This window comes from Gavialis gangeticus, unplaced genomic scaffold (genome assembly GCF_001723915.1).
Source record: "Gavialis gangeticus isolate Ggan-Ray unplaced genomic scaffold, GavGan_comp1, whole genome shotgun sequence".
Classification (NCBI taxonomy): domain Eukaryota; kingdom Metazoa; phylum Chordata; order Crocodylia; family Gavialidae; genus Gavialis; species Gavialis gangeticus.
This window is the reverse complement of record NW_017729031.1, coordinates 111,496,566-111,524,172: the sequence shown is the minus strand read 5'-3', so window position 1 is coordinate 111,524,172 and position 27,607 is coordinate 111,496,566. Positions and strand designations below refer to the sequence as shown.

General features: G+C 47.8%; 2 protein-coding genes across 2 annotated transcripts in view; both read right to left on the bottom strand.

Annotated features, from left to right (window-relative positions):
* METTL2A (methyltransferase like 2A) overlaps window positions 1–14,605 on the bottom strand; it is a 31,696-nt gene extending 17,091 nt beyond the window's left edge. Inside the window, exons 1-2 of the mRNA XM_019523586.1 lie at window positions 14,471–14,605; window positions 11,205–11,296 (exon numbers count right to left, since the gene is read on the bottom strand). Coding sequence (XP_019379131.1) covers window positions 11,205–11,296; window positions 14,471–14,571 — 193 coding nt within the window. The 5' untranslated portion in view covers window positions 14,572–14,605. The remainder of the gene's footprint in view (window positions 1–11,204; window positions 11,297–14,470) is intronic.
* An 851-nt stretch (window positions 14,606–15,456) lies between these two features.
* EFCAB3 (EF-hand calcium binding domain 3) overlaps window positions 15,457–27,607 on the bottom strand; it is a 65,188-nt gene continuing 53,037 nt past the window's right edge. Inside the window, exons 13-18 of the mRNA XM_019522919.1 lie at window positions 26,679–26,837; window positions 25,869–25,995; window positions 25,434–25,645; window positions 20,923–21,107; window positions 16,612–16,734; window positions 15,457–15,921 (exon numbers count right to left, since the gene is read on the bottom strand). Of these exons, the coding sequence (XP_019378464.1) occupies window positions 15,634–15,921; window positions 16,612–16,734; window positions 20,923–21,107; window positions 25,434–25,645; window positions 25,869–25,995; window positions 26,679–26,837 (1,094 nt within the window). The 3' untranslated portion in view covers window positions 15,457–15,633. The remainder of the gene's footprint in view (window positions 15,922–16,611; window positions 16,735–20,922; window positions 21,108–25,433; window positions 25,646–25,868; window positions 25,996–26,678; window positions 26,838–27,607) is intronic.

The window sequence follows — 27,607 nt, the reverse complement described above, 5'->3', positions numbered from 1 at the left end:
CTGGGGGGGGGGGGGCAGTGCAGGGATGTCAGGTGGCCCCCTTGCCCTCTGCCCCACCCACCTCTTCCTTCTGTAGCCTCCCTGCATGCCTGCCACCTGCACCCCACCCCCAACACCTCTGCCCTTACCCCCACTTCCCCAGTCTCTGCCTTCCCCCCGCAAACCCTCCCAACCTCTGCCCCTTCCTTCCCCTATTCTCCTTTCTGGCTTTCCTCCTCCCACATTTGCTGTCAGATGCTGCTCAGTCTTTGCCTGCAGGGTTGGAACTATTGAGTGGCTCAGCAGGGGAAGTAGTTTCTATGTGCTCCATGTATGACAGAGATCCCAACAGCTGCGAGCCAAGTGATGCCTGGCAGTAAGGGAGGTGGGGGAGAAGGGGGGCAGAAGCTGCAGAGGGGAAGTAGAGGGGTGGGGGGCAGTAGGTTATTGTGGGTCTGACTATCCCTGACCCAGGCTGAGAGCTAGAGTCAAAGCTGTAGCAGCCCTGTTCGACTTTGTATGGGAATGCAAGATGAGGGGCCTTCTGCACCATTTTGATTGTGGGAAAAGCCTTGTCTTCTATTTGAGTAAATACGGTACTTGCATGAGAAAGATTCAAGGAATACTCATGTGCCAGAGAAAGTGGTATTGTTCATTTGATCACTGGTTGCCTTCCTCAGTGTCACAGCAGGGACACAGTCCTGCTAGAACTGGAAGTGTCATCTTTCAGATGATAAAATACAAGGTCCTAATCCTTACTGGTGAGTGATCCCACCAGTATACCTGTACAAGTACAAGATGCTAATAGTAGATATCTCATCAAGATTCAAACTCAGTTATTTACATCCTGATGATTCCTCCCCTGCCCTGTCGTGCAGTTTTGCTTTATTATACTGAACAGCTGCTATGTGCTACTCCAGATGTGCGGCAGCTCTCTATAAGCTTTAACTACCTCAAAGAGATGGTTTGTGGCCTAATGCATCTAAAACACTAACAGCTTCCGTTTAAGTAGTACAAAAAGTATTAGTAGTAACAAAGCGCAAGAAATCAAGGACAGCTGACAAGTACCACTCAGAAAACAGACTAAGTTTACAATGGCCTATAGTAATCTTCTAGTCTGGTTTCCTACACAACAGAAATCTGAAGAATCCCTCCAATAATTCCTGCCCCAAGATCAGACATCTTAAAAATAGCTTGTTTAGTCATCATTCTAACACATGGGGACATTGAGGCATGAAATGGATTTCTGGAAAAGCTCTTTTCTGGGGTAAGAAGCTCCAGCTGTTCTGCTCTCCCTCAAGGTCCAGCCTACAATCCCCACTGCAGGCTCCAGAGAAACCTCTTGGATTAAATCTGTCCCCAAGCAAAAATAACTGTCCAGAGAGGAAAGGGGTGGGAAGTGTACGGGATGAGATTCCCTGGAGCCAATCATAAAAAACTAGGGTTGGAAGGGATCTCAGGAGGTTACCTACTCCAAAACCCTGCTCAAAGCAGGACCATCTCCAACTATATCATCCCAGCCAAGGCTTTGTCTCACTGGGATGTAATAATGTCTAAGGATGGAGATTTCACACCCTCTCTGGGTAGCCTGTTTCTACTACTTTGCTACCCTCCTAGAGAGAAATTTTTGCTCATATCTAACCTAAACTTCCCTTGTTGCAACTTGAGACCATTGCTCCTTGTTCTGCATCTTCCACCACTGAGGACAGCTTAGTTTTATGCTCTTGACCATCGCTTGGTAGAGTTCACCATCCAGCGAAGGGTGGGAAAAATATCCAGTGGACAACAGGGAATTGGAGATGCACTATTTACCAGAGTGCCCCTAGGAGTAACTAGGAATAATGGGTGTAAACTAGCGGAGAGCAGATTTAGGTTAGACATTAGGAAGAAATTTTTTGCAGTAAGGGTGGCCAGAATCTGGAATGGGCTTCCAAGACAGGTGGTACTATCACCTAACTTGGAGGTCTTCAAGAGGAGGCTTGACAGTCACCTGGCTGGGTCATCTGACCTCAGTCCTCTTTCCTGCTGGGGCAGCGGGTTGGACACGATGATCCTTTGTGGTCCCTTCCGACTCTACAATCTATGAATCTTTGGAACCACTCTTCAGGTAGTTAAAGACTATTATTAAACCATCCCTCAGTCTTGTCTTCTCTAGACTAAATAAGCCCAGATCCCTCCACTTCACTCATGTGCCCCAGTCCTCCAACCATTTTCAATGTCTTGCACTGGACTCTCTCCAATTTCTTCACATATTTTCTGTAGCCGGGGCTCAAAACTGGACATAGTACTCCAGATGTGGCCTCACCAGTGCCAAAGAGAAAAAAATAATCACCTCCCTTGATCTGTTGACAATGCTCCTACTAATGCAGCACAGCATGCTGTTAGCGTTGCTTGCAACAAGGGCACACTATTGGCCCATATTAAGCTAATTTTTCACTGTTACCTCCAGGGCCTTTTCTGAGGAGTTACTGTTTAGCTAGTCAGTCCTCAGCCTGTACTAGTGCATGGGATTGTTCCACCCTAAGTGCAGGACTTTGCATTTGTCCTTATTGAACCTCATGAGATTTCTTTTGGTTCAATCCTTCAAATTGCCTAGGTCCCTCTGAATCCTAGCCCTACCCTCCAGTGTATCTATTAATTCCCCCAGCTTGGTGTCATCTGTAAACTTGCTGGGAGTGCACTCTATCCCATATTCCAATCCCTGGGGCACACTACTTGAGACCTGTTGCCAACTAAACATTGAGCCATTGATTACTACCCTTTGAGCCTGACAATCCAGCCAGTTTCCTACCCACCTTACAGCCCATTCATCCAACCCATATATTTCCTTAGCTTGCTTGTGAGAAGGTTGTGGGAGACTGTAGCAAAAGCCTTGCTAAAGTCAAGGTCTGCCTGCATCCACAAAGCCTGTCATTCTGCCACACAAGACAAGCAGGTCAGTGAGGCATGACTTGCCCTTGGTGAATCCATGCCGACTGTTCCTAACCACCTTCTTCTCCAAGTACCTAGAAATGGATTCCTTCAGAATCTGCTCCATGACTTTCCCAGGGACTGAGATGAGGCTGGCTGGCTTGTAGCTCCCCATGATCTTCCCCTTCTTAAAGATGGGCACTGTATTTGCCCTTTTCCAATTGTCCAGGACCAATCCTGATCACCACGAGTTTTCAAAGATAACAGTCAGTGCCTCTACAATCACACTGGCTAACTCCCTCAGGTACATTGCATCAGGCCCCACTGACTTCTAAATAGTTCCTAACCTGTTCTTTTGCCACTGTTGGCTGCTCACCTTCTCCCCAAACTGTGCTGCTAGATGCAAGTAGTCTGGGACCTGATCTTGTCTATGAAGACTGAGGTAAAAAAGGCATTGAGTACTTCAGCCTTTTCTGCCTCACCTATCACTAAATTGCTTCCCCCAGTCAGTAAGTGACCCACATTTCCCTGATCTTCCTCTTGCTGCTGACATACTTGTAGAAACCCTTACCCTTCATGTCCCTTGCTAGCTGCAACTCCAGTTTTGCTTTGGCTTTCCTGATTTCACTCCAGCATGCCAAGTAATACTCTTATATTCCTCCCTAGTTATTTCTTGTAAGCTTCCTTTTTGTGTTGTAGCTCACTGAAGAGTTCCCTGCAAAACCAAGTTGGTCTTCTGCCATACTTGCTCATCTTCCTGCACATCAGCATGGTTTGTTCTTGCACCCTTGGTAAGGTTTCTTTAAAGTACAACCAGCTCTCCTGGACTACTTTCCCCCCTCAGCCTGGCCTCTCACAGGAGCCTGCCCATCAGTGCCCTGAGAAAGTCAAAGTCTGATTTCTGAAGCCCAGGGTCCTTACTCTGCTGTTCTCCTTCCTTCCTTTCCTCAGGATCCTGAGTACAATCATCTTAATCAATGAATTATTAGCTTCCAGGAGGAGGACAGAAAGTCATGCTACTTCTATGTCCACAGCTAGTTTATACATGAATGCAGCTTACCCCTTCCTTTAAAGCAACCTGCAAAGTCCCATCTGCTTCACAATATACTGCAGCTCCAGTGACAAACAGCCTGTCTGCACTGTATAACTCTGTACTGTAAGTACTCATGATTTAAAATATAAACTTTTAAGAGAGTGGCTTTGAACTAATATTATGGATAGTTTGTACTACATATAAGTAGGTGCCAAAACGCGGCTCAAAAGTGTGTTTATGGAGTACCTGTGTTAAAACTTCCAGCAGTTTCACAAAAAGATAATGTATTAATTCTGGATGGACTAAGTGTATGAGTACTATATACAAATTGCAACAGCCATGCTTAATTTCAAGGTTATTGTCTTCTAACCTTCTCTTCACTTCTATGTGCTCAGGGAGTTCAGGGTCTGAGAGTAAGGAGAAAGGAAGGGGCTGCCAGGGAAAAAGTTGGGAGGGGGAGGGGGAGAAGAGAGCAAAGCACTGGCCTCCCCAGATATACTTCCCCTGCTGTGGTTGGGGGAAGGGGACAAATTCAAGGCAAAACTCCAATACAGTAAAAGCTTTGTTATCTGGCATCCATGGGAATGCGGGGGCGGGGATAACAAAATATGCCGGTTAACCAAGCGGCTTGAACAGGTGTCTTTGCCTGTTTGGGCCGCTGCCTCTCCCACTGCATCACTGCCTCTCCTGCGGGCCTCAAGGAACAGGGAGGCAGGCCCCATGCAAGCTGCTGTACCCTGGGGCTACGGGGGCTCGGCAGTGCAGGCTGCTCTGCCCTGGGCTGTGAGGGCTCAGAGAAACTGGAAGGGTCACGGTGGGCACTTTCGGTTTTGCTTTTCCCTTACAAGCTGACATGCCGGTTAATAGAAAATGCCGGCTTATAAAGGTGCCGGATAGCACAGCTTTTACTGTAATTAGATTATATACCTGTAAATTATAACAAATTTATCAGTTTTCCATATCTAATCTAATTCGGGGGGTCATCATCTTATAATCAGGATCATCTTATATTTGAGTAACCCAGGTACTTTAGGCTCTTAAGACCAGGTCCGATGCACTACATTTCCTCAGTATAGCTTTTCCCAGAGTTTCAGCCTTATAGGTTCTCTGGGTTTTCCATTAATCTCTTCAAGGACACATGACAGTTGAAGCAAGCATGAATTTTAAAGGGATGCTCCAAGCCAATAATCGTTAGGTTTATATCACAGTCTTCTAAGCAGGATCCTCTCTCTATCCCTGCTCATGGTGTCTGCTCCAGAAATTTGAAGTACCTGTCTCTCTGTTAATCCTTATCCTCCTCCTCTCTGTCTGAGCCTTCAGTAAAGAAACCTGCCCCTCTCCCTCCCCCACCCCAAAGAGGAAATAGTCTCTTTTGTCTGAGGTCTGCAAGTCCTTTATTTCTCTCAAACCTCTTAAGACTCCTTCACTTTTATTACCCAGTTTCTTCTTTGTTCTATACCTTGGGAACTTTCTATTTTTCTAGTCACTGCTTCTTCTGAAAAAACCTGGCTGGATGAGTTTCCTTTAGCTTTGACCCTTCTTTTGTTTCCAGGTGCTTCCAAATTTAAATGGGAACCATCAAATGATAATGAACCTCTATTGCTCCTCATCTAGGAGGTATATCACACAGCACTCATTCTTATACACCAAGGTATTCAATGATACGGCAACTTCCTAATATCAAGCAGAATTCAGAAAATGTACATTGACAGATTTCCCTTCATGGATGTCCTCTAGTATGTTTCAGATTTTCAAATGAGCTCAATACAATGGAAACTCCTGGGTGCTGAGTACTTTTGAAACTTTAGACCAGTGGTTCTCAACCTTTTTAGACTCAAAATGTCATCTCTTAGCTTTCTCTTGTTTTTTTGAGTATTGGAAAAATAATACAGCAATACTTCTGTTGCAAAGAACTCAGACCACAACAGGGCAGAAGGTATTTGATGCTATGGATTACTATTCAAAAATCTCTGGGTTCATCTTATGAATCAAGGCTAGCTGTTTGCAGACCTAACAGTGCTAACATTGCGTAGCAGCTGCTCCTCCAGGCACTCCTGCTCCTGTCCCCTGCCGGGCTCTGCACTAGTCACCCCCATGCTCCAAGCAGCATCTCTGCCATAGGAGGCAACAGCTGAGGGATGTGGGCTGTGTTTTTCAGGCTGGCTCACCCCTCTGCTCCTGGGACAAGTGGGAGGGGTCATGAGGGCATATGGCCCCAGTTGCTGGTGTGCAAATCCTGGAGAAACAGCCATGATAGCAAGGGCTGTGCTCACCCACCTCAGGTATGGACAGACCAGGGAGTGGGAAAGGGGACACCCTGAGCACATCAATACCTGGCCATGCAGGCAGTGTTGCCAGCAGGATTTGGCTTCTTCAACCATGGGATGTTCTTCCAGGGAGAAGGATTGCTGGGAATAGATGGGATCCACCTGACAAAGAGGGAAGAGCATCTTTGCAGACAGGCTCGCTAACCCAGTGAGGAGGGCTTTAAACTAGGATCACTGGGGGATGGAGAGTAAAGCCCAGTGAGGTAAGTGGGGAAGCAGGTGACCTAAAGGAACAGCAAGCAGGAGGTGACAACAGGGAAGATGTTCTCATACTTCCTGAGAAATCAGGGCAATCGACTAGTTACCTCAGGTGTCTGTACACAAATGCATGGAGCCTGGGAAACAAGCAGGAAAAACTGGAAGTCCTCACACAGTCAAGCAGCTATGACATGACTGGAATAACAGAGACTTGGTGGGATAGCTCACATGACTGAAGCACTGTCATGGATGGGTATAAACTGTTTAAGAAGGACAGGCAGGGAGAAGAGGAGGAGGAGTTGCACTTTATGTAGAAGAGCCATATGATTGCTTAGAGCTCCAGTATGAAACTGGAGATAGCCTGTCCCCGGGTTAGGGTCAGAGGGGAGAGCAACAAGGGGGATGTTGTGGTGGGTGTCTGCTATAGATCACCAGACCAGGAGGAAGTGGTGGATGAGGCTTTCTTCAAACTGCTAGTGGGAGTTTCTCAGTCACTGGCCCTGGTTCTCATGGGGGACTTCAATCACCCTGGCATCTGCTGGGAGGGCAACACAGCAGTGCACAGGCAATCCAGGAGGTTTTTGGAGAGCACTGGGGACAACTTCCTGGTGCAAGTGCTGGTGCGGCCAACTAGGAGCCATGGTCTTCTTGACCTGCTGCTCACAAACAGGGAAGAATTTGTGGGGAATACAGTAGTGGATGGCAACTTGGGCAGCATTGACCACAAGATGATCGAGTTCAGGATCCTGAGGAAAGGAAGGAAGGAGAGCAGCAGAGTAAGGACCCTGGACTTCACCAAAAGCAGACTTTGACTCACTAAGGGAAGTCATGGGCAGGATCCCCTGGGAAGCCAGTCTGAGGGACAGAAGAGTTCAGGAGAGCTGCCTATACTTTAAAGAAGCTTTACTGAGAGTGCAGGAACAAACCATCCTGATGCATAGGAAGACTAGCAAGTATGGCAGAAGACCAGCTTGGTTCAGCAGGGAACTCTTCAGTAAACTAAGTCACAAAAAAGAAGCTTACAACAAGTGGAAACTTGAAAAAATAAATAGGGAGGTGTATAAGAGCATTGCTCAGGCATGCAGGGATGAAGTTAGGAAGGCCAAAGCACAATTGGAGTTGCAGTCAGCAAGGGATGCGAAGGGTAACAAAAAGGGTTTCTACAAGTATATTGGTAGCAAGAGGAAGAGGGAAAGTGTGGGTCCCTTACTGATGTGGGGAGGCAATCTTGTGACAGAGGATGCAGAAATGGCTGAAATGCTCAATGGCTTCTTCACTTCAGCCTTCAAAGGCAAGGTCAGCTCCCAGACTACTGCACCAGGCAGCACAGTTTGGGGAGAAGGTGAGCAGCAAACAGTGGGAAGAGAACAGGTTAGAGACAAAGTGCCATATGCATACACTCAAGGTTATTTTGTAAGAGATGTTTTTCTTGCCATTTGCACCTGCTCTGCTCTAGAAACCATAGAGCCTACTGGTTTCTCTATACTTTTTTCCAGCTTTTCTAAAGAACTGAGAGTCAATCAGTTCCTGTCACCCACTGGAGAGGTTTACTGACATGTGCCCAATGCTACACTAAACCAGCTGCATTAAAATCCTTTAGGGTGCGACTTTTATGGCATCGTCAGGGCATGGTTTACAGCAAGGCTTCTTAGCACAGCTCTTTGACTGTGTAGACCAAGGTGGATAAAAATCAGTGATTTAAAAAAAAAGTTTTTTTTATTTAATCTCCCCCCCTTTTTGTTAAGATGCTTTTAAAAAAATAAATTTAAACTACCTTTTATAGGTTTAAGATCCGTTAAAGCTCAAAGTTATCAACATGGACTAGGGATCATAACTTGATATTATATACTATTTGTGACTATATATTCATGTAATCTTTTAGAAAAGTTTTTATAAATAGGTCACACTGGGCCATGGACTACATTTGGGGCTCATTTTTATGGGGTTCCCAGAGGCTCCTCTATAGATTAGTAAAGATTAAAGAAAACCACTCTACCCAATGGGACTTAGTGCTCAGTCTAGAACAGGTGTGGGCAAAATATGGCTAGTGGAATCCCTAAAATGTAGAAAATAAGTATTTATTTGCCCCTGGCTGCCTGTCAAAGATGACAAGAGCCTGGGGAAGCTGGAGCCAGGGGAAGCCATAGCAGGCAGGACGAGCAGCAGCAAGGCTCACCCTGCCCCACCACTCCAACCAGAAGCCTCTGCTTAGCAGAGGCTTCGGGCCTGTGACCATGGGGCTGTTTGTGTTGGCCTGCACCAGAGCAGGAAATTCAGGTAAGAAAGTGGGGATCAGGGGGAGGCAGGGGAGGACCACGGGTGATTATCCCAGTCCTCGGGGCCGACCAGCTCCTGTCAAGTCCTGTCACTGTGGCTGTGCAGCTGGGAGCCATGTGGTGCAGGAGTGGCCAGCAGGCAGGCAGGGAAGTGGTGAAAATGGTGGTGGGGGGCAGGGGGAAGTGGAAGTGAGTGGGCGTGCAGGAGCACAGGGCCCACGCAGGTATCCAGGGGCCAGCACCATTAGGGCCCAGAGCAGGGTGGCAGGAGCATGGGGTGCGGGCTGGCAGGGATCTACGGAGCTGGGCTGGGCTGCACCAGTAGACAGGGAGGGGAACTGGCCGTACTCCATGAGCCCCTACTGGCTGGGATCCCGTGCTCCTGCTGCCCCACTCTGGGCCCTGCCAGCACTGTCCCCGGGACACTGGCGCAGGCCCCGAGCTCCTGTCCAGCTGTTGCTGGGCTTCCATGCACTTGTTCGCTCCCAGTCACTCCCTCCCCAGCCCGGAGGTATAGGCAGAGACGAGTGCGTGCAGCCCTGACCTTGCAGTCACCCACCTGGGCTGAGCTGCGGCAGCACGGGACAAACTGCTGCTCAGCGTGGGGGGACGTGGCCCCTCCCCTACCTGCAGCCGGCATTTTCTGGTGCAGCTGCTCATAGCCTGTGTGGGGCTGCTCTGGGTCTCCGTGACATCACTGCTGTCTCTGGGCTGCCCCATGCGGCAGCGGTGATAGCACAGAGCAGATGCAGGGCAGCCCCGTGCAGGCACCAAGTGGCTGCACCAGGAAGTGCTGGCAGCAGAAGGGGCGGGGGAGCATTTGGCCTCCATGCTGAGCAGCAGTTTCTCTCCTGCGCTGCCACTGCTGAGTTTGGGCCTCAGTGCCAGCTCTGGACTCGCCTGTCCAGGCTGAGCAGCAGCAACTGGGTAGAAACTGCTGCTTGGCATGGGGGACAGTGGCCTCTCATCCTTGCTGGGCAGTTTTGGGCCTGAAGCATGTGCTGCACCACCCTATAGCTCTGTCACCGCCACCTCTGGGCTGCCCAGTGCGGCAGCAGTGACAGTGTACAGCAGTCACAGGCAGCTCGCAGGTAAGGGGGGAGGGGCCACTTTCCCATGCACTGAGCAGCAGTTTCTGCTCAGCTGCCGCTGCTGCTCAGCCTGGACAGGCGAGCTCAAAGCTGGCATGGGGCGTGCAGCATCTCAGCTGCGTGCACTGGTCCCTGCCGCTACTGCTGCATGCCCAGGGCAGCAGGACATGCCACAGCTGGGCAATACAGAGTGCACTGTGGCTGCGTGGTGTTGTCAGTGGTGGGGACGTGCTGCAGAGCACTTGAGCTCTGGGCTGTTGTGGGGCGGGTGCTGATCAGCTCAAGGGGCTGCGTGCAGGGGGCTCCCATGTACACCCCACCTACCCTCAAACCCTTCCTGCAAACTTCATGGACACACCCTCCCCCACACACAATCACACACCCCATAAATACCATACCCACACATCCCCACAACCTCCCCCATACCCCTGCACATCCCACACAAGATACAAGAGTAAGACTGCATTTTGAGTTATTATACAATCACTTCTACACATACAGCATAAACGCACACAAATCCAGGGAAAAATATTTTTTTGAATTAAATTAAAAGATATTATTATGGGTGTTTGATTTGTAGTATATAATTCCCCCCCCCCCCAAGACAGCAAACTGTCTTCCCCAAAGGAGTACTTCCGGGGTCAAGGGGAGGGACTTCCGGTGACAAAGGTCAGAGGTTAGGGGGCAAGACTTCAGATCCAAAAATTGCAACCAGTGGGCGAGACACCTGCCAAGGGGTGGGGCTACCCATGCAGCCCTCAACAGCTTGCAAAAACTCTGTAAGTGGCCCTCCACCCAAAATAATTGCCCATCCCTGGTCTAGAAGATTCCATTAAGTATCTCTGTGATGCTTAGTTTCAGCTCTCAAACTATGGATTTGTGTCTCCAGAGATAACATCCTTGTTAACAGCAGTATATGGAGATGAGAGAGAACAGACCCGATTCCCTACCCATCATCCCTATTGTCTCTCTGCAAGTTTGTGTACACAGAGCCAAGCCCCTACTTTTCCCTAAAAGACCAAAATTTCAAGAAGTTAAATGAATAAAGGATATCAAACAACAAGAATGCACTTTTTGCAGAAAACAATTATTAAATTGACACTTCCTGGCAAATGATTTAAGTCATGATTTAAATTAAGTTTAATTTAAATACAATCTACCCTGGTGTAGATCTACCTCTAATATCTAATGAACTAAGATACCAGACAAGTCTGAAATACGTCTGGGAGGGATGTATTAAGACCAGTAGCTTTTTAGCTTTGGGCACTTGATAATGTGCACTTGGATGAATTTTTCTGAAAATAAATTAAGCTGTGTTTTCAGCTAGAATTGTCAGTGGTTCTATTGCCAAGTCAAGGTTTTTAAAAACAAGAGCTTAATTTATAAGTACCTTGTTTATCTGGTGGCACGAACTGAATGCTATTCTCTTGAACTTTTCTCCTTGCACTGGCTTCTTGCTCCTCGGACCACTCTACATTATCCCTGTTGGGAAAAATCAGATGAGCTACCAGGCCAGGAAAGTTAAGCTAAACCAAAAATAGAGAAAGCCACAAGCTATGTGAAAACATTTCAACACCAAGCAAAGTGAGAGAAATATCCTTAATTAGTCAACAAAGGGAGCATGAGATGGCTCACTGAGGTGCAATAAAGCTTTTTTTTTTTTTTTTTAAAAAGGTCACCAGCTGAAATACGGGCCTGCTCAGTAGTAATCTATCATTTATCACTTGTTGCAGATCCTGGTTCTACACTGTTTTTGTAAAAACATCCAGTTTCAATGGATGGAACTCCACAATATAAAATTACCATCGCATTTGACATCATCAGGCCTCCTTGTGGACAAGACAGGAGTACTAAGGATTGACTGGACTCTGTCATATATTAAAATTGTATTATTTTTTTAATCAGATCCACAGCATAGCAGCTGGCTGGAAAAGCATAAGATGAAACTTCTGCCATCTATGCAGACACCAAAATAGGTTTTTCCACTGGGTATTTGGACCAAGAGCCCCCAAAACTTTGATGTTTATTGGATAACCTCAAGAAAATGGCATGGTAATATCATACAGAGATTTAATGTTAAACAGTATGCATTTCAATAGGCTAGAGCAGTGGCTTTCAATCTCTTTTCATCTGCAAACCCCTAAAACATTTTGAATGTAAGTGTGGACCCCTTTGGAAATTTGGACCCCCAAATGGAGGTATGGATGCCTCTGAATTCTAAGTGTGGGTATTCACATACTTTTGACTGATTATAGCAATCTTTTTCTGAGCCTTGTGGCAGTCTGAAGACTTTTAGGGACCCGTGGACCACAGATTGAAAACCATCGTGCTTAAGATAACACCAGTGAACAGGGAAGCTTTAAGGCATTAAGAGCACACTAACTCAGGGGTGGGCAAAATATGGCCCGCCAGGCCATTGTATCTGGCCCACAGGGCCCCTTAAAAATTTAGTAAATTAGTATTTATTTGTTCCTTGCTGCCTGTCAAAGATGACAGGGGCAGTAGGACCCAGGGGGAACCTACAGCAGGACCCAGCAGCCCAGACCCACCCCACCTTACCCCACCCCTTTCCCTGCTTCCTGCCCCCGCCCTGCTCCAGCATCATGCGGCTCCCAAATGCATCACTGGACCAGGAGCACACGACCATGCTGGTACATGTGTGCGCGCGTGTAGGCACAGTGTGCGCAGGTTCATAGGGTGTCCCACATGCACCCCCCTACACACTGCCATACATGCAGAACCCAACCCCCCGGCTCCTACACCTCAGCCACCCTCCCCGCCATGAACCCCATACCCATACTCCCCACACATCCACCCACACGCTTCTGCATCCCACATATCTATACCTATACCCCAACAATATACAAGAGTAAGACTTCATTTTAAGTTACTGTGCACTGCAAATGTATGTAAATCAGGAAAACACAGTTTTTGAAATCAAATTAATGAATGTTGTGGATGTTCACTTTTTAGAACATAATTTAGTATTTTTCTGGTTCTGAGATGGCAAAACCCCTTGCTGAAAGGAGTATTCCCATGGGTAAGGGGAGGGACTTCTGGTAGCAAAGGTCAGGGTTTAGGGGGAGGGACTTCCAGTCATAAGATGACCAGGGGCGAGGCACCTGTCAAGGAGTGGGGCTACCCATGCAACCCTCAACAGCTCGTCAAAAGTGGCCTCTGCCCAAAATAATTGCCCACCCCTGTACTAACTGCTCTGATGCGTATATAAAGCTGGGCAAGCATTAAATGGGCCATATTTGCTTGCTTGGTTGCTTTTGAATTAAGAACTTTGAAACATGAAGATATGGGCTATTCTGGCTTCAGCATGGATTTAAAAAAATATTTACATTTAACTATGACTTAAAAAACCAAAATGATAGTTTCCTAGGAGTCCCTTTATTTCATCAGAAAGAAGTATTGTGGATTTACTTTTAAAAGGTATCTTTGATATCAAATAATTCCTAGCTGCATTACTAAGCAATATATAAACTACATACAGAAATTACTTTGCCCACCACCAAAACTTAGGCAGGTCTGGGATGGAACTCAGCAGGTTTAAAGCTAAGTTGAAAGGTATTAATTTCAGTCCATGTTTTTTTAAAAGTACCAGGTACCTACAGTTCCCACTAAGTCCACCTTAGTGGACACTTTGTGGACACTTAACATTTCTGGAAAATAACAAAACAAACCCCAGAGCCTCCCACTGTTCCCAAGAGATGCTTGTACTGTTCAACAGCATTCACTTTAGAGTAGTTTTGATGTCCTACTGACATGATCCCTAGATAGTTCATGCATCAGCTGCCAGGGCACTTGAAACATCAAAAACATCCTAAAAGCACCAATTATTTTAAATGCTCTACAACTATTTATTTGCTGTGACAAACAACAGTTCAGGGTGAAGAACAATGCATTTGATGGGGAAAAAAAGGCGAGGAATTTGGGAGTAAGAACATTAACAGCAGAAAATAAAACCCAGGAAGGACATTGAGCTCAATATCTCAGCCCTTTACAAAAATGCTGTAGGACTTCAGCGCTGGACATCCCAAGACCAAATAGTCCTGGACTACAATGGGCACCGAGATCGCCACAAGCCAGAGCTCCATCACTGAGCCCTCTGTGACTGGTATCGAACCCAAAGAGCCAGTCCTCACTATCGTACCCCTGCAGCACAGGAGTGCCTCAGTCCTGAGCAAGGGCCCTGGGTGGGCTCAATGCCTGCATGGTCACCTAGTGTCACCAACTAAGGTGACCACTTGTTCCTAATTAGGTAGGACAGCCCTGAAATGGGAATTTCAAGACCCCGCCCCAGGCTGTGACTACCAGATAGCATTTGTCCTGAATTCCCAGTATCACGCGGGGATCCAAGTTTTCTGTTCACTGCAGAAAAACATGGGAAACGGGCGTGGGCCAGAGTCACGCGCGGCTCCTCTGGGGGCGGGGCCCGCCCACCTATGCGCGCGCCCCTAAGGAGAGGATCACGTGCCCCCCAGGGGCGGGGTCCCAGGGATCCTAGCCTGCCTGCCTGCCTGCCCACCCACCGGCTCGATGGTGACACCTGGCGCGCCCCTTCCCCGCCCCAGCCTAGGGGGCGCCCAACAAACAGGCCTCTCCGCTCGTGTCTGTCAGCCCGGCCCAGGGCAAAGGCAGCGCGCTCACCAGGCGTTGTGCTGGAAGAGGTGACTCGGATCGGTCAGGAGGCGGGTCCCGAACCGTTGCCTCTTCCCCGCAGTCCCCTCCGGCCCGCAGGGCGCCGCCATGCCGGCCCGCAGGACCCGGAACCGGAAACTAGCGCAATTTCCCCACGCCCCCCCCCCGGGCGAGACGTGCGTTGGCTGCTACCGCCGCGGGGTCACGTGGCCGGGGGCGGGGTGGGGCCAGAGAAGAGAAAGAGAAAGGGGAACCGGAAGGGAGGGGGTGGGGCCCCAGGCACGTGGCAGCCGCTGCTGGCTCCTCCCCCAGGCCCCGCCCGGAGTCGGGGCAGGCGCGGAAGGAGGGGGCCGGCCCGCCTGTTACAAGGCAGCTGCAGTCTTAGAGCCGGGTTCGTCCCCACCTCCCGGTCTGGGGCGTCCCCAGAGCCGGCGGCTGCTGCTGATGAGGTGCGGGCCGCACGTGAGCGGGAAGGAGCCGGGATGCGCCGCGCTTAGGGCAGCGGGATCCCGAGATCAGGACGCGTGGCCGCGCCAGACACCAGCTCCGCTGCGCAGCTCTGCCCGTCTCGCGCAGCGGGAAATCTATGCCGCACCGCGCCGCGGAGGGGAACGAGCCCAAAGCAGCCTGCGAGGCGGAGCAACAGGATGCCTGGCGCCTCCAGCCCCCAGCACTGAGGCTCCTATGCTTGGAGCTGGCTGTAGAGAAGGAACCGAGGTGGGCAGCGGAAAGCCAAGTGCCACTTCTGATTTACCGTACTTGGCAGCATTGGTGAGGCATAGGGGGTGCACCCCCTGACAAGCGCTGCCAACAGCACCTGCAAGCAGTCACTACTCACCACCCCCCACCACTGACACCACCAGCAGCATCTGATTGCTGCTGGCTGTCGCTGCTGGCGGTGTCTGCGGGTGGTCCCCAACCGCTGGTCAGTGCTTGCCACCCCACCGCTTCGGCCACCTGCAGGTAGTCACCGTGCCTGCCCCCAGCCTCCAGGGGCACCCGTCATTTGTGCTTGTTAGTATCCAAAGGGGATACTTTCCCTTTCCCAGCCTCCAGGGCTGCAAGCTTAACAGCCCAAGACATGTACAGAAAATTGAGGGTGGTGAACATGTGTGTGAGAGACAGAGGAGGCAACAGCAATGTTAAGATGTGGCTGCCTGGTCATTTCTTTCTCATTGCTTTCCTCTTCCTTTCCCATCCTTAATGTCAACGTCTGTGGAGGAGGCTGAGGAGTGCTGCCTGTGGTACAGTTTGTTATCATACTTTCGAAGGTCACTGGGTGTCACCAGTTCCTGGCAGATGTTCCATGACCAGGAGTAGGTGGAGAAAGTGTGATAGAAGCTCTCGGTTCCTGCCTCTAACCCAGTCTGTCTGCCATGTACTTTCTGCCACAGTTTCAATATCCTGTTCCTCTCCTGGAGTGCTATCCCTTGCCTGTACGTATCAGTTACCTGCTTCACCTACAGAGAAAAGATGGAAATTGAAAGAGGCTGCAACACCGCATTTATTCACATTTTATTCACCTTACCTCTCCCTTGCTCCTTCCCCCTGACATAAGACGCACATACTTTTTTCAGAAGGTGGAAAGAAGAAGACAAATGTCTTGCCAGCAGTTTGAACACCCAACCTCTGCAGCAGGGAGAAAAGCAGCCTGTTGCTGCTCTGTTAACCCCCTAACATCTGACTGGTTGTACACAATTCCTTGCAGCAACAGCAGCAGTTTGGCAGCGTTCTTTCAACATGTGCAGGGTTACTTCCCCCCACACACATTTACACATTTCACTTTGTCAAAAGGACACCCTTAGGTGGATGCTGGGACAGATCTGTTGGTATTCATTCCAGTACCCCACTAGTGAGAGACAAGGTGTCCCACTTCTGGCTTCCTGAATGAATAATCTCCTTTATCTGGATTGAAACCAGCACACTAGAGGCAAAAGGGATGCCATGGCCTACCCCCAATCCCTAGAGCTAGCCAGTGCATAGAAGAAGAGACTGCTGAATTAAAGAGTCCTTGCAGGAGCCTGAGCCTAGCTGGTTCTGAAAATCCCACATGGGGAAGGAGGGCCCACAGCATGGTGCTCATCAGGCATAGATTGAAAAGGCAAGGGGTGCTGGAAGTCCTCAGGAGAAGTGTTTGGTTTTATACTCACATTTGTTCGTATCTCATTCAAGTTTTCTATAGTCAACCAGCGTTCCTTGTTCAGCAACTGAGGGCTTAGACTAAGGGAGGTTCGCCGTTCTTGGAAGTCATCAGGAGGTTTGAAAACAGTTGCCTAATTAAAAAAAAAACAGAAGTAGGTGTTTATCTGCTTTTGGTCCTAATGCTTTTAGGGACAACAAAGCCCTCTCCAGTGCACCTAGGCAATTGTTTATTGTTGTGTATTTGGGGAAATCCTTACTTGAAGCATGAAATTTGACTAGTCCTATCTTGGCAAGCATGTTCTCAATTACACTGGTGTCAATTCAGACTGATTCTACTGAAGTCAGTGGAGTTGCTTTCAATTTACACTGGAATAATCAAGATAGGATTTGGCCCTAAGCACTTTCAGTGCTGATGTATGCCAGAAATACTTTTAATAAAACATAGACTGGTGGCTCTGAAAGTATTATTCTGTGTTATTAAACATAGCCAGGGGTTCCCATAAAAAACAGTTTGGGTTAATATTGTAGGGGAGAATAGAGAATTAGATATGCTTGTGGAATGGCCTGTATGGTCTGAGAGAGAGGTGGTTAGCTGTGTTAGTCTGAAGATAGTCAGAAGGCAGGGAAGATATGCATCTTTATGACTAACTAAATAAGATTTATATTGAGAGGACAAGCTTTCAGGAACTCAAGTTCATTCCTTCACTATTGTATGGCCTCAGTTACTTGATGCTGAGATTGGGACCTGAAGAGCCTAGGGCTGTTCTCTTTTCCAGCATTTAGAGAAACGCTTATTCCTCCAGATATCCCACCCAGACAGCTGCAGAGGCAGCTTTGCCATGTTTTCTCCCAGAATCTTCTGGGAGCAGTGACCATAAGATGATGCAGATCAGGATCCTGAGGAAAGTAAGGTAGGAGAGCAGCAGATTAGGGACCCTAGACTTCAGAAAAGCAGACTTCAACTTGCTCAGGGAACTGTTGGGCAGGATCCCCTGGGAGGCCAGATTGAGGAGGAAAGGAGTCCAGGAGAGCTGGTTGTATTTTAAAGAAACCTTACTGAGGGCACAGGAATGAACCAACTTGATGTGCAGGAAGATTAGCAAGTATGGTAGAAGACCAGCTTGGCTTAGCAGAGAACTCTTTAGTGAGTTAAAACACAAAAAGGAAGCTTGCAAAAAGTGGAAATGGGCAAATGATTAGGGAGGAATATAAGAGTATTGCTTTGCATGCAGGAATGAAATCAGGAAGGCCAAAGCAAAACTGGAGTTGCAGCTAGTGAGGGACATGAAGAATAAGGGTTTTGACAAGTATGTTAGCAACAAAAGGAAGATCAGGGAAAGGTGTGGGTCCCTTACTGAATGAGGGAGGCAACCTAGTGACAGATGACTTGGAAAAGCCTGAAGTACTCAATGCCTTTTTTACCATTGTCTTCGCAAGCAAGGTCAGCTCCCAGACTATTGCACCTGGCAGCACAGTATGGGGAGAAGGTGACCAGCCAACAGTGGTAAAAGAACCAGTTAGGGACTATTTAGAAAAAGCTGGACATGTACAGGTCCATGGGGCTGGATGTGATGCACCCGAAAGAACTGAGGGAGTTGGTTGATGTGACTGCATACAGACTTTCTGTTTTTCTCACCAACAAACAGCTCACTGGCCATCCTTTTTGAAAACTTGTGGCAATCAGAAGAGGTCTGGGATGATTTGAAAACAGCAATTATAGTGCTCATATTTAAGAACGAGGAGGAGGATCTAGAGGGGAATTACAGACCAGTTAGCTTCACCACAGTCCCTGGAAAAATTGTGCAACAGGTCTTCAAGAAATCCATTTCTAAGTACTTGGAGGAGAAGAAGGTGACTAGAAACGGTCAGCCTGGATTCACCAAGGGCAAATCATTCCTGACCAACCTGATTGCCTTCTATGACAAGATATCTGGCTCTCTGGATGTGGGAAGAGCAGTGGACGTGATATACCTTCTCTTCAGCAAGGCTTTAGATACAGTGTCCCACAACATTCTTGCAAGCAAGCCAAGGAAATATAGGTTGGATGAATGGACTGTAAGGTGGATAAAAACTAGCTGGATTGTCAGGCTCAAAGTATAGTAATCGATGGCTTGATGTCTAGTTGTCAGCTAGAATGAAGTGCAGTGCCCCAGGGGTTGGTCCTGGCACCTGTTTTGTTCAGTATCTTTGACCTGGAAGATGAGATGAAGTGTACCCTCAGCAAGTTTGTAGATGACACCAAGTGGGTGGGAGTACTAGATACACTGGAGGGTAGGCCTAGGATTCAGAGCGACCTTGACAAGTTGGAGGATTGGACCAAAAGAAATCTCATGAGGTTCAGTTAAGACAAGTGAGAAGTCCTGCACTTAGGATGGAACAATCCCATGCACCAGTACAGACTGGGGACCAACTGGCTAAGCTGCAGGTCTGTAGAAAGGAACCTGGGGGTTACATTGGCCCATAAGCTGAGTATGAGCCAACAGTGTGTCCTTGTTGCAAAGAAGGCTAATGGCATACTGGGCTGCATTAGTATGAATGTTGCCAGCAGATTGAGGGGAGTGATTATTTTCCCCTATTCAGCACTGGTGAAGCCACATCTGGATTGCCTTGTCCAGTTTTGGGCCCCCCACTACAGAAAGGATGTAGAGAAATAGAGAGTCCAGTGGAGGGCAATGAAAATCCAAATGGGGCTAGGGCACATGACTTATCAGGAGAGGCTGAAGAAACCGGGCTTATTTAGTCTGGGGAAGAGGAGACTGGGAAAACTTTCTCACTAGGAGGGTAGTAAAACAGGTTTACCCAGAGAGGTTGTGAAATCTCTGTCTCTGGAGGTTTTCAAGACCCAGCTAGATCAAGCGTTTGCTGGGATGATGTAGTTAGGGATGGTCCTACAGGTGGTTAAATTAGATGACCTCCTGAGGTTTCTTCTAACCCTAATTTTCTATGATTCTGTTATTTTGCCTTCAGGCTGCTAGGGAGGGAGCCTAACCCTATCCAGTTTAGTAATTTAAGAAGTATAGGAGCAAGTAAGACTCTGGTTCCCTATAAGAGGAGCTACTATTGTTATGTGGAACAGTCACCTAGAGGCTTTTTGGCCTTGTAAAGGGGAGAGCAATTCCAGCCACTTTGGCTCTGGTGAATGCCAGGTGTGCAAACCACAAAGATGCTCCATGACATGTTAATCTTGAATGGACTTACAGCCATGCTTGGTGTATCTACATGTTCATTAATATACTTTTGCTAATGTGCGTTATATTTAGTACCTCCATTGTAAGGTACTAGAAAAAGGTGTATTAGCCTATTTTAATGCCCATTAGTAAAAATGTACTTTTTGTGATATTTTAAAATTGGCTAATGTGCATTAAAGCGCACATGTAGACATGTCCAGTAAGTCCATTGCATTAAACACACATTAAACTATAGAGTATCCAAGGTCTGTTTAAAGCTAAGGTAACTCTTTATAGATGAGCATGATGAAGACATATTAGTGTATATAGTGAAGAGAATTCATGGGAGTGGTGTGGTCAGCCTCATGTCTGGCCATCTTTGGTTCTGCTTGATGACCAGCTTCTCACTCAGAGATGCCTGATGGGTCAGCACTAAGCTTGGAGAAAGACTCTTCCTCACATTTCTGGATTTACCAGAAGCCCTCTTAAGGGCTCTGCCACTGTGCTCTTGTACTAATGAGTATGAATTGAATAACTGCAAAAACAGCTCTGGGACACAGGGGCTTTCTCTTACAGGGAACCAGATAGCATTTTTCTAGTTACCTCCTTCAGAAATGAGTCTAAAAAATTTAAAGGGAAGCTAAACTCGTGTAATTTGATTCCTCTTCAGTACATTTAGTTGTCTACCACATTGCTATAGGCTTCTGTAGACAGACTCACTCCTGTTTCATATCACTGAATCTGGCTCACAAAGTGTAATGCATTCTAAAGTTGGTGAGAAAAATGGGAAGTTTGTAAGAGAGTGTGTTAAAGCAGCCCCCAACCTACTGCCGCTTCCATGAGCTGCCAGCTCCCTAGATAAGATGCACTAATGTAGACCTTTAGATACAAGTAGGGATGTCTAAAAGAATGTGGCTAGGATTTTCGAAGACGTCTAAGGCTCCTTTGAAAATCTGATCGTCTGAGCCTAACAGAATCTAAGTTACACCACCTTCCATATCACCTTGCAATAGGTCTCAGGTGCCTACATGCCAGTTGCATGCCAGGCATGTTGGCAGCACAGATTTCAGTGGGAATGTATCTGTGCCACAAGGATTCAGACTTGTTCTTGTGCCTCGGAGGTCATTCCATAGTTAAACTGCTTCTGCTCACCTCATGCACCCAGTTTCTTTTATGAAAGAAGTGGTTCTCAAAGGATGGTATCCTTTTTTTCCTCCTCTGCATCTCCAGCTTTTGCAAGTCTTTTTTTGGCCTGGTCTTTGTCACGCCATCTCGATTGGGAAGCAATGGGAAGATGGGTACTTGTGCATAAGGGCTGTTTGAAGTGGAAGTACTTGCTAACAAAAGGAAGAAAAGGACTGGGCGTTAGTAACTGAGCACTGCTGTCTGCTGTTTAGCTCTTAGTTCTTCTTACTTTATGACCAGTCCAACCAACTCTGAACTGTGCAAGTCCTGAGGTCCCTACTGCTCACCTTCCTCCTCTCTTTGTACCTTGCTCTCCTTAAGACAGAAGTGTGTACTGGCAGAGCAGACAAGCCAGCTTGCAATGGTACTAGAAATGTTGGTTCAAGCTTTTCGATAAAGGCTGCCCCATGCCAACCCAGCTGTACACAGTTATGTAGTCATTTGGGCTAATGTGTCAAAGATGGCTAGATGTAATTGTAGCTATGTCACTTGTGTGCTGCTGGCTACAAAAAATGGCCTGTCTTCAGCAGGCCAGGCTAATAAGCCATCTAGGCTCAGGCAGACGGGTCAGTAATATCTGAGTTGGGGTACACCACTAGAGACCTCAGGGCCTAATTTTCAGGGGCATCTGAACCCCTACTATTCCCTCTGAAGCCAAAGCAAGTTGGGGGTTCTTAGCTCTCCTAAATAATCAGGCCTCTCTATGTGTAAAGTTAGGAATTCATAAACAGAGGTACCACAAATTAGAGAACGCTTCTGAAAATGTCTTAATCAATGAGTCATCGTAAGAACTAAACAGATAGTCTTTTTAGCCTGCAAGCTGCTTTACTTTGATTTGCCACAAAGAGGAGCTAAACATTATTTAGGGCTGGCTTGGCTAATCTGATTGTTTTAAACCAGGGCTCTCCAACTAGCAGCCTATGGGGTGCATGCTGTCCCCAAGGGCGGGTCCCCATGTGCAGGGGTGTGCACTTGCAGAGGCACAAATAGTGGCAGCACAAATTTGTACCTGCTGCTTTGTACCCCATCACATTCCTCTGCATGTGAGTTTTGGCATGCAGCAAATAGTCCTGGATAGGGGTCGGGGAGGCTGGGTCCAGTACCTGTGCTGGCCTCAGCAGTTTTACCTGGTGGTGTGCTGGAGCAGCAGGGGCAGCATGGAGGCTTGGCCAACAGCCAGAACATTGCTTTGGATGGCCTGGTCTCCATTTGTTCTGGCACACACTTGTTTTGCATGCATTGTACCACATTTTATTCTGGTGGGTTTTTTTGCTACCGGGATTTCTCAGTAGCAAATTTTCCACCACGTTGCAAGTTTGCAGCACGGTACATGTTTTCATGTTCCCCATGTGTGGCTTGTGGCACCATAAAGTGGTTTGTGGTGCCACAAACTGCACGGCCCTGCACATGGGTATACCCACCCCAAGGGATTAAGCTGCAGTCCCTGGGCTCCTGGTCCAGGCACTGCTCCCCTTTGCGATCCTGCATTGATGCTGGAGCCCCTGAACTCCCCCATCCTCCTTCAGCTTCCACTGCCTGCCCTCAATCTTGGAAGTAGGGCAGAGTAGGGTGGTGTGGCCCATGGGGCTGCAGGAGCCCATGGTCAGAGGGCTGTTGGGGACCGCATTTGGCACCTGCACCACCATGGTGCAGTGGGAATCATTTGCCATGCAGCAGGTGAGAGCCACATGGCGAGACTGCAGCGCACATCACATCTGTGCATGCAGGGGGCCCACATGGGGTGGCATGTCCATGCATCGGGGCCATGGGCATGGCGGAGGCTCAAGTAATGTTTCGGGGCTTGTGCTCATGTGGTGCTTTGGGTGCTCATGGTGTGATGGGGGAGGGAAGGCTTATGTGACATGTCAGCCCCAATACAAGGTGGTGCGGGTAGTCGGAGAGACTCGTGTAGCACAGCATGGGACCTGTGTGACATATAGCCCTGGGGGTGTGCAGCTTGTGTGGCATGGCTGGGAGGCCAGCAGTCTGCAGCCACTTTGAAGTTGGGCAGCCCTGCTTTAGAGTGGCAGTTCTCAACCTTTATAAACTCAAGTCACCCCTGGTAAGCCTTGAGGCACCCCCTGGAAAATGTCAGCTCTTATCTATTGCTTGTTTTTTGACAGTAATAGAGCAATTCTTGAGGGGCAAACAGCTTGGGAATGTTTTTGACACTACAGCTTCCTATATTGACACTTTTCCTATCTTGCAGCACCCAAAGCTACAGTGGCACCCTGGTGGAGAATTACTGCTGTAGACCTTAATGGAGTGATAGTGCAATTCCTTAGATTAAAATTCTTTTTTGCCACAGTTTGACTTGGACCCAGTCTAGCTAGTAAGGTTGTTGTTCCCTTTAACCCCATTCAAACATTTGTGTTACTGTACAGGACAAGGGCGCAAACAGCATGAGTGCAGACCCTACACTCTGTATTGAAAGTGGCATTATCAAGGGTGTCATTTCAAAACAGCTGGATTTACTGATGCAGATTGGACGCAAATGACATTACAAAGTCACTGGTTCTCATAGAGCTGACTGGACTGTTTGTGCAGCCTCTTCTTATAACATCTTATTGTGACTTTTCAGAAAAAGCCCCCAGCTATATATATTCATTGCTGCCCTGCCCAGACACCTGCATAGCAGTGTGAAGAAATCTGGTTCCCTGGACTTCAGGTCTAGGTCTGACTCAAGCCTGGAAGAACAGAATGGTCTAATAGAGTCAGGTCTTGGACTTGTACATGGCAATACTATACACTTCTGCAAACTGTTATCACTCTTTAGCACCTTGGCGTTCTTGCTTGATATAGTGTTCTGTTTGGCACTGCCAATGAATGGTATTTTGGAGAGACTGCCATTTATTTTTCACCCAGTTAAAGAAGAGGCAAACCTAACAATGGTAGTGCTCCATGTTGGTGGAACTTAGAAGAGTGTCCCAACTCTGTTTCTGATTCAGATCCTGACTGGATAAGTCGCCTGTGGTTGGGAAAGCCAATTCAGTAGTTGGTTCTGAAAATTTGGGGTGAAATGACATGCCTGAGATCACAGTGAGTCTGTGTCACAACCTAGAAAAGAATCCAGTGTCCTGCACTTGAAATATATGATTATGCTCCCTTCCATTATTCACACATCTTGATATGTGAGTGTTAACAGTGGTTATTTTGGGTACAGGTGGATACTTTGAGTGGGTTTACCAACTGCTAATTGTGAAAAATTTTTGCTAACCAAGGGCTTCATTCACAGCCTGATGGAGTTTAAGGAAAGACCTCCCTGTAACAAGGGATCCGGGTCCTATTACTGTAAAAGGGCTGAAGGGTCAGCAAAATCTATGAGGCCCCTTTAAGAATAGCAGTTTTGTGGCCAGAGGGGCAGCGACTCAAAACGGGAGAATGTAGCAGCAAAAAGAGATTAGGAGCTCAGATCCCCAAGACCAACTGGAAAGGAATCTCTGGTCTGTAGACTGCAAGGGCAAGAAAAGTGTAGTACTTACAGTAGTAGGCAGTTTTGGGAGAGCAGCTGCTTGGGTAGCAGAGCTGCCAGCTTCTGGAAAGGACAGACTGCCAGGCAGTGAGCTTCATGGAGGCTCCACTCCTGACCAGAAGTGAACTACAACCAGTACCAAGACTGCTTAATGACAAGCAACTAACTCAGGACCGTAGACCACTGCTTATAGAATTGGCTGAGAGTGATAAGGCTCTAGCTGGAATAATGGAAACCCTTGGGCCAAGGCTGAGCAGCAGGGGTCAGCTGACTGATAGGGGACAAGCTGGCCAATATATAGGCTTGTCCCAAGGCAGAAGGGAATCACTGTGCAGGAAGGGCAAGGGAGCCTCCCTCTTGTTGGTGAGTGTGCCTGGAAGAGTTAAGATTTTGGTCCATGCTTGTTTTTATTTAGTGGGGTTATATTTTCGTTAAGAATCAGTTTGACCAGAGTGGTTGAAAACGGGTGGTTTGGAAGCAGCACAGCAGAGTGCCGCAGAGCCTGCTGAAATTGTTAACTCTGTGAGGGTCAGGGGCTGGGAGAGGGATACGCTGAGGCCAGAAAGCCAGACCAGAACTAGTGGGCCAGGACTAAAGACTACTACCAGAGAAAAGTGGGCTAAAGCTGAGGGGTCTGAAGCCTAGACAGACTGGACAGAGCCTGAGCTGCAGAAACTGGTGAGCCAGAAGGCTATGAACAAGGACTGAATAACACCTACAAGGCTTAAGTATTGCTGGGGTCATGGCTGAAGGGCACAATTAGTTCCCCGATCAGTGATTAGTGCCCCAGAGTAAAGGCAAACAATGAGGTCAGTATATGGAGAAACTGGAGAGGAAAAGGTTAGCATGGCCATACCAGTGGACTTTGAGTCAGGCAGGGGAAGAAGACATCACCTTTACTTCACTATTTGAATAGCTGTGAGATTGGACCTAGCCTCTTTGGCATTGCCAGTAAAGCCCTGTTCAGGTACATAACAGAAGTGACTGAGCTTTGAGCAGTCCTTACCTCTGAGGGTTTCAACACAGCTTTGCAGCTCCTTGTTGTTCATGACTGGGATGTGGGCAACCTTTGCAAAGGCAGGTGTGGGGGATGCAGCACCTTTTTGTTGAGCCTGGTGTTTTTTGAGTTTGTGGAGCCTTTTATTATGACATATAAAGCTGTCCATGACCATCCAAGCTTTCTTGCTAGTGCAGTCCAGGAACTTGTTTCTGTAGTAACTAGAAAAGAAAAGATGTTATTGGACAAGACAGCGGTGCCCTTGAGGAGTCTCATTCCCACCTTACTCCGTAAAAGATGTCCAGCAAAGGAGGGAAAAATAGAGCAGGTATCCTTTTTCTGTTTCCAGAAAGGCCTGAAAGGTGGATAGAGCTGTATGGGGCATAGGTATGACACTAGAAATCACCCTCTCTCCAGATCTTGAGGGAACTTTTACCCACTCACTTGACAATCTCAAGCATGGTCCTCCTGGACAAAGCTGGCTTTTCCATCAGCTTTGACAGGACTTCAAACAGCAAGATTCCTGTGGCATCAACTGAATTGAAGCTGTCCAGATTGCCTTTCTCAGGAGCTGTGGGAGAGGCATAAGGGTCAGAGCATTCAGTCTACCAAGCCAGCTCCTACCTTTGATGATCCCAGGCAGTAAGGATCCAAGCCAGCACTGAGATCACCAGTGACCTCCAGAACAGTTTTGTCTGAGGAGAGTGTGGTGCAGGTGCATGTATCCCCAGCTGGAAGCACTGCTGTGAATGCTAGCTGTGTTTTTAGAAAAGGATACTTCTCACTGAGCTTTCCCGTCTCCCAAGGGAAGCATTGTCTTCCATTATTTCTGCATCCTGCCTTGGAAGAGGCAGGATTTGGCCCTTGGTATTTTATATACTGAGCCCAGCTCTGATTAACCACATGCACCCTGATGATCTCAATTGTGATCATACTGCCTCTTCATTGTGCTTCCTCCTAATCCACCTAGCAGTCATAGCAGTGGTATTAGGGCCTCCTCTTTTCTTTGTGCCTTTGGATTCATAGGCAGGAGTGTAGCAGCTTCCTCCTCCCCTGAGCTGGACTGATGAGGACTTGGAAAAGCTGTATAGCTGTTCCTACCCCAGGGAGTTGTCCATGTGCACATTTTTCAGGGAACCTCAGACACTGATGTTCTGTTAATTTCAAATTGTTCCATGATTTCTTGCCCTGAGCTAGCATAGGCAGGAAGCTGATGGCCAGTTTCATTAATTTTGCAGGGTTTGTCTCGCTCACCTACAGCCTGGATGAAGCGCTTGGTGTCACTAATAATGGTCAGGAAGTCCAAGAAGTTCACTTTCCCATCCCCTGCAATGTAAACAATATCTCCTATTAACAGCATGCCTTTCAGCCTGGGAATGGGGAAAACTGTTCCTTTCACTGACACTGGAGAGGGATTTGTTCATAAGATCCATGCTAAGCATAAGTGCACAATTTCCCCCAATCCATTTGTTACAGACATGTGTGGCCAACATAGTTCTCAAGTCAAATCCCCTGTTTGCACTGCTCAGGGGAGCCCATTATTAGACAGTGCCAGCACTAGTGTGTAGCCAGCCCACCTCTGACCTCAGTGTCCTCGGGGTTTGAAGGTTGGGGTGTGGAAAAAAGAATCACAGAAAGGGGTGGGGGGAGGGGGGTAATTACAAGGGAATAAATCCCTAGTGAATCCCAGTTTGAAATTTTGATCAACCCAAGAACATTGCATTTGGTGCTGAATTGTGGCTTCAGGCCACTAGCTGTATTGACAAGGGTGAGGAGGGGCCCATATGTATGAGTGAAAAAAGAGTTATTACACTTTAGTGGCCTAGAGACCAAGTTCAGAGGGACTTATCTCTGTGATGTGGGCCTCCTTGATAAAGTGCTTTGAGATCTACTGATAAGTGTTATATCAGAACTAGGAGTTGTCACTGTTATGGCTGGCTGAGGGAGGATCCCTTTAACATGAGCAGGAAGACTGTCTTTGTTGAGGGGGGGCGGGGGGCTATGGTCTCCTTAACTAAGCTCCTGCCTTTGGCAGACATGAGATCTCACTTTTGATATAGCAGTGTTAATATAGTTTCTCTCTCCTTGCTCTGAACTGTCACATTCTGTCACAAGGCTGCAACTGAACTCCAACTTGCTTCGAGCATCAAGGACAATAAAAAGTCCTTTTTCAGATATGTGGG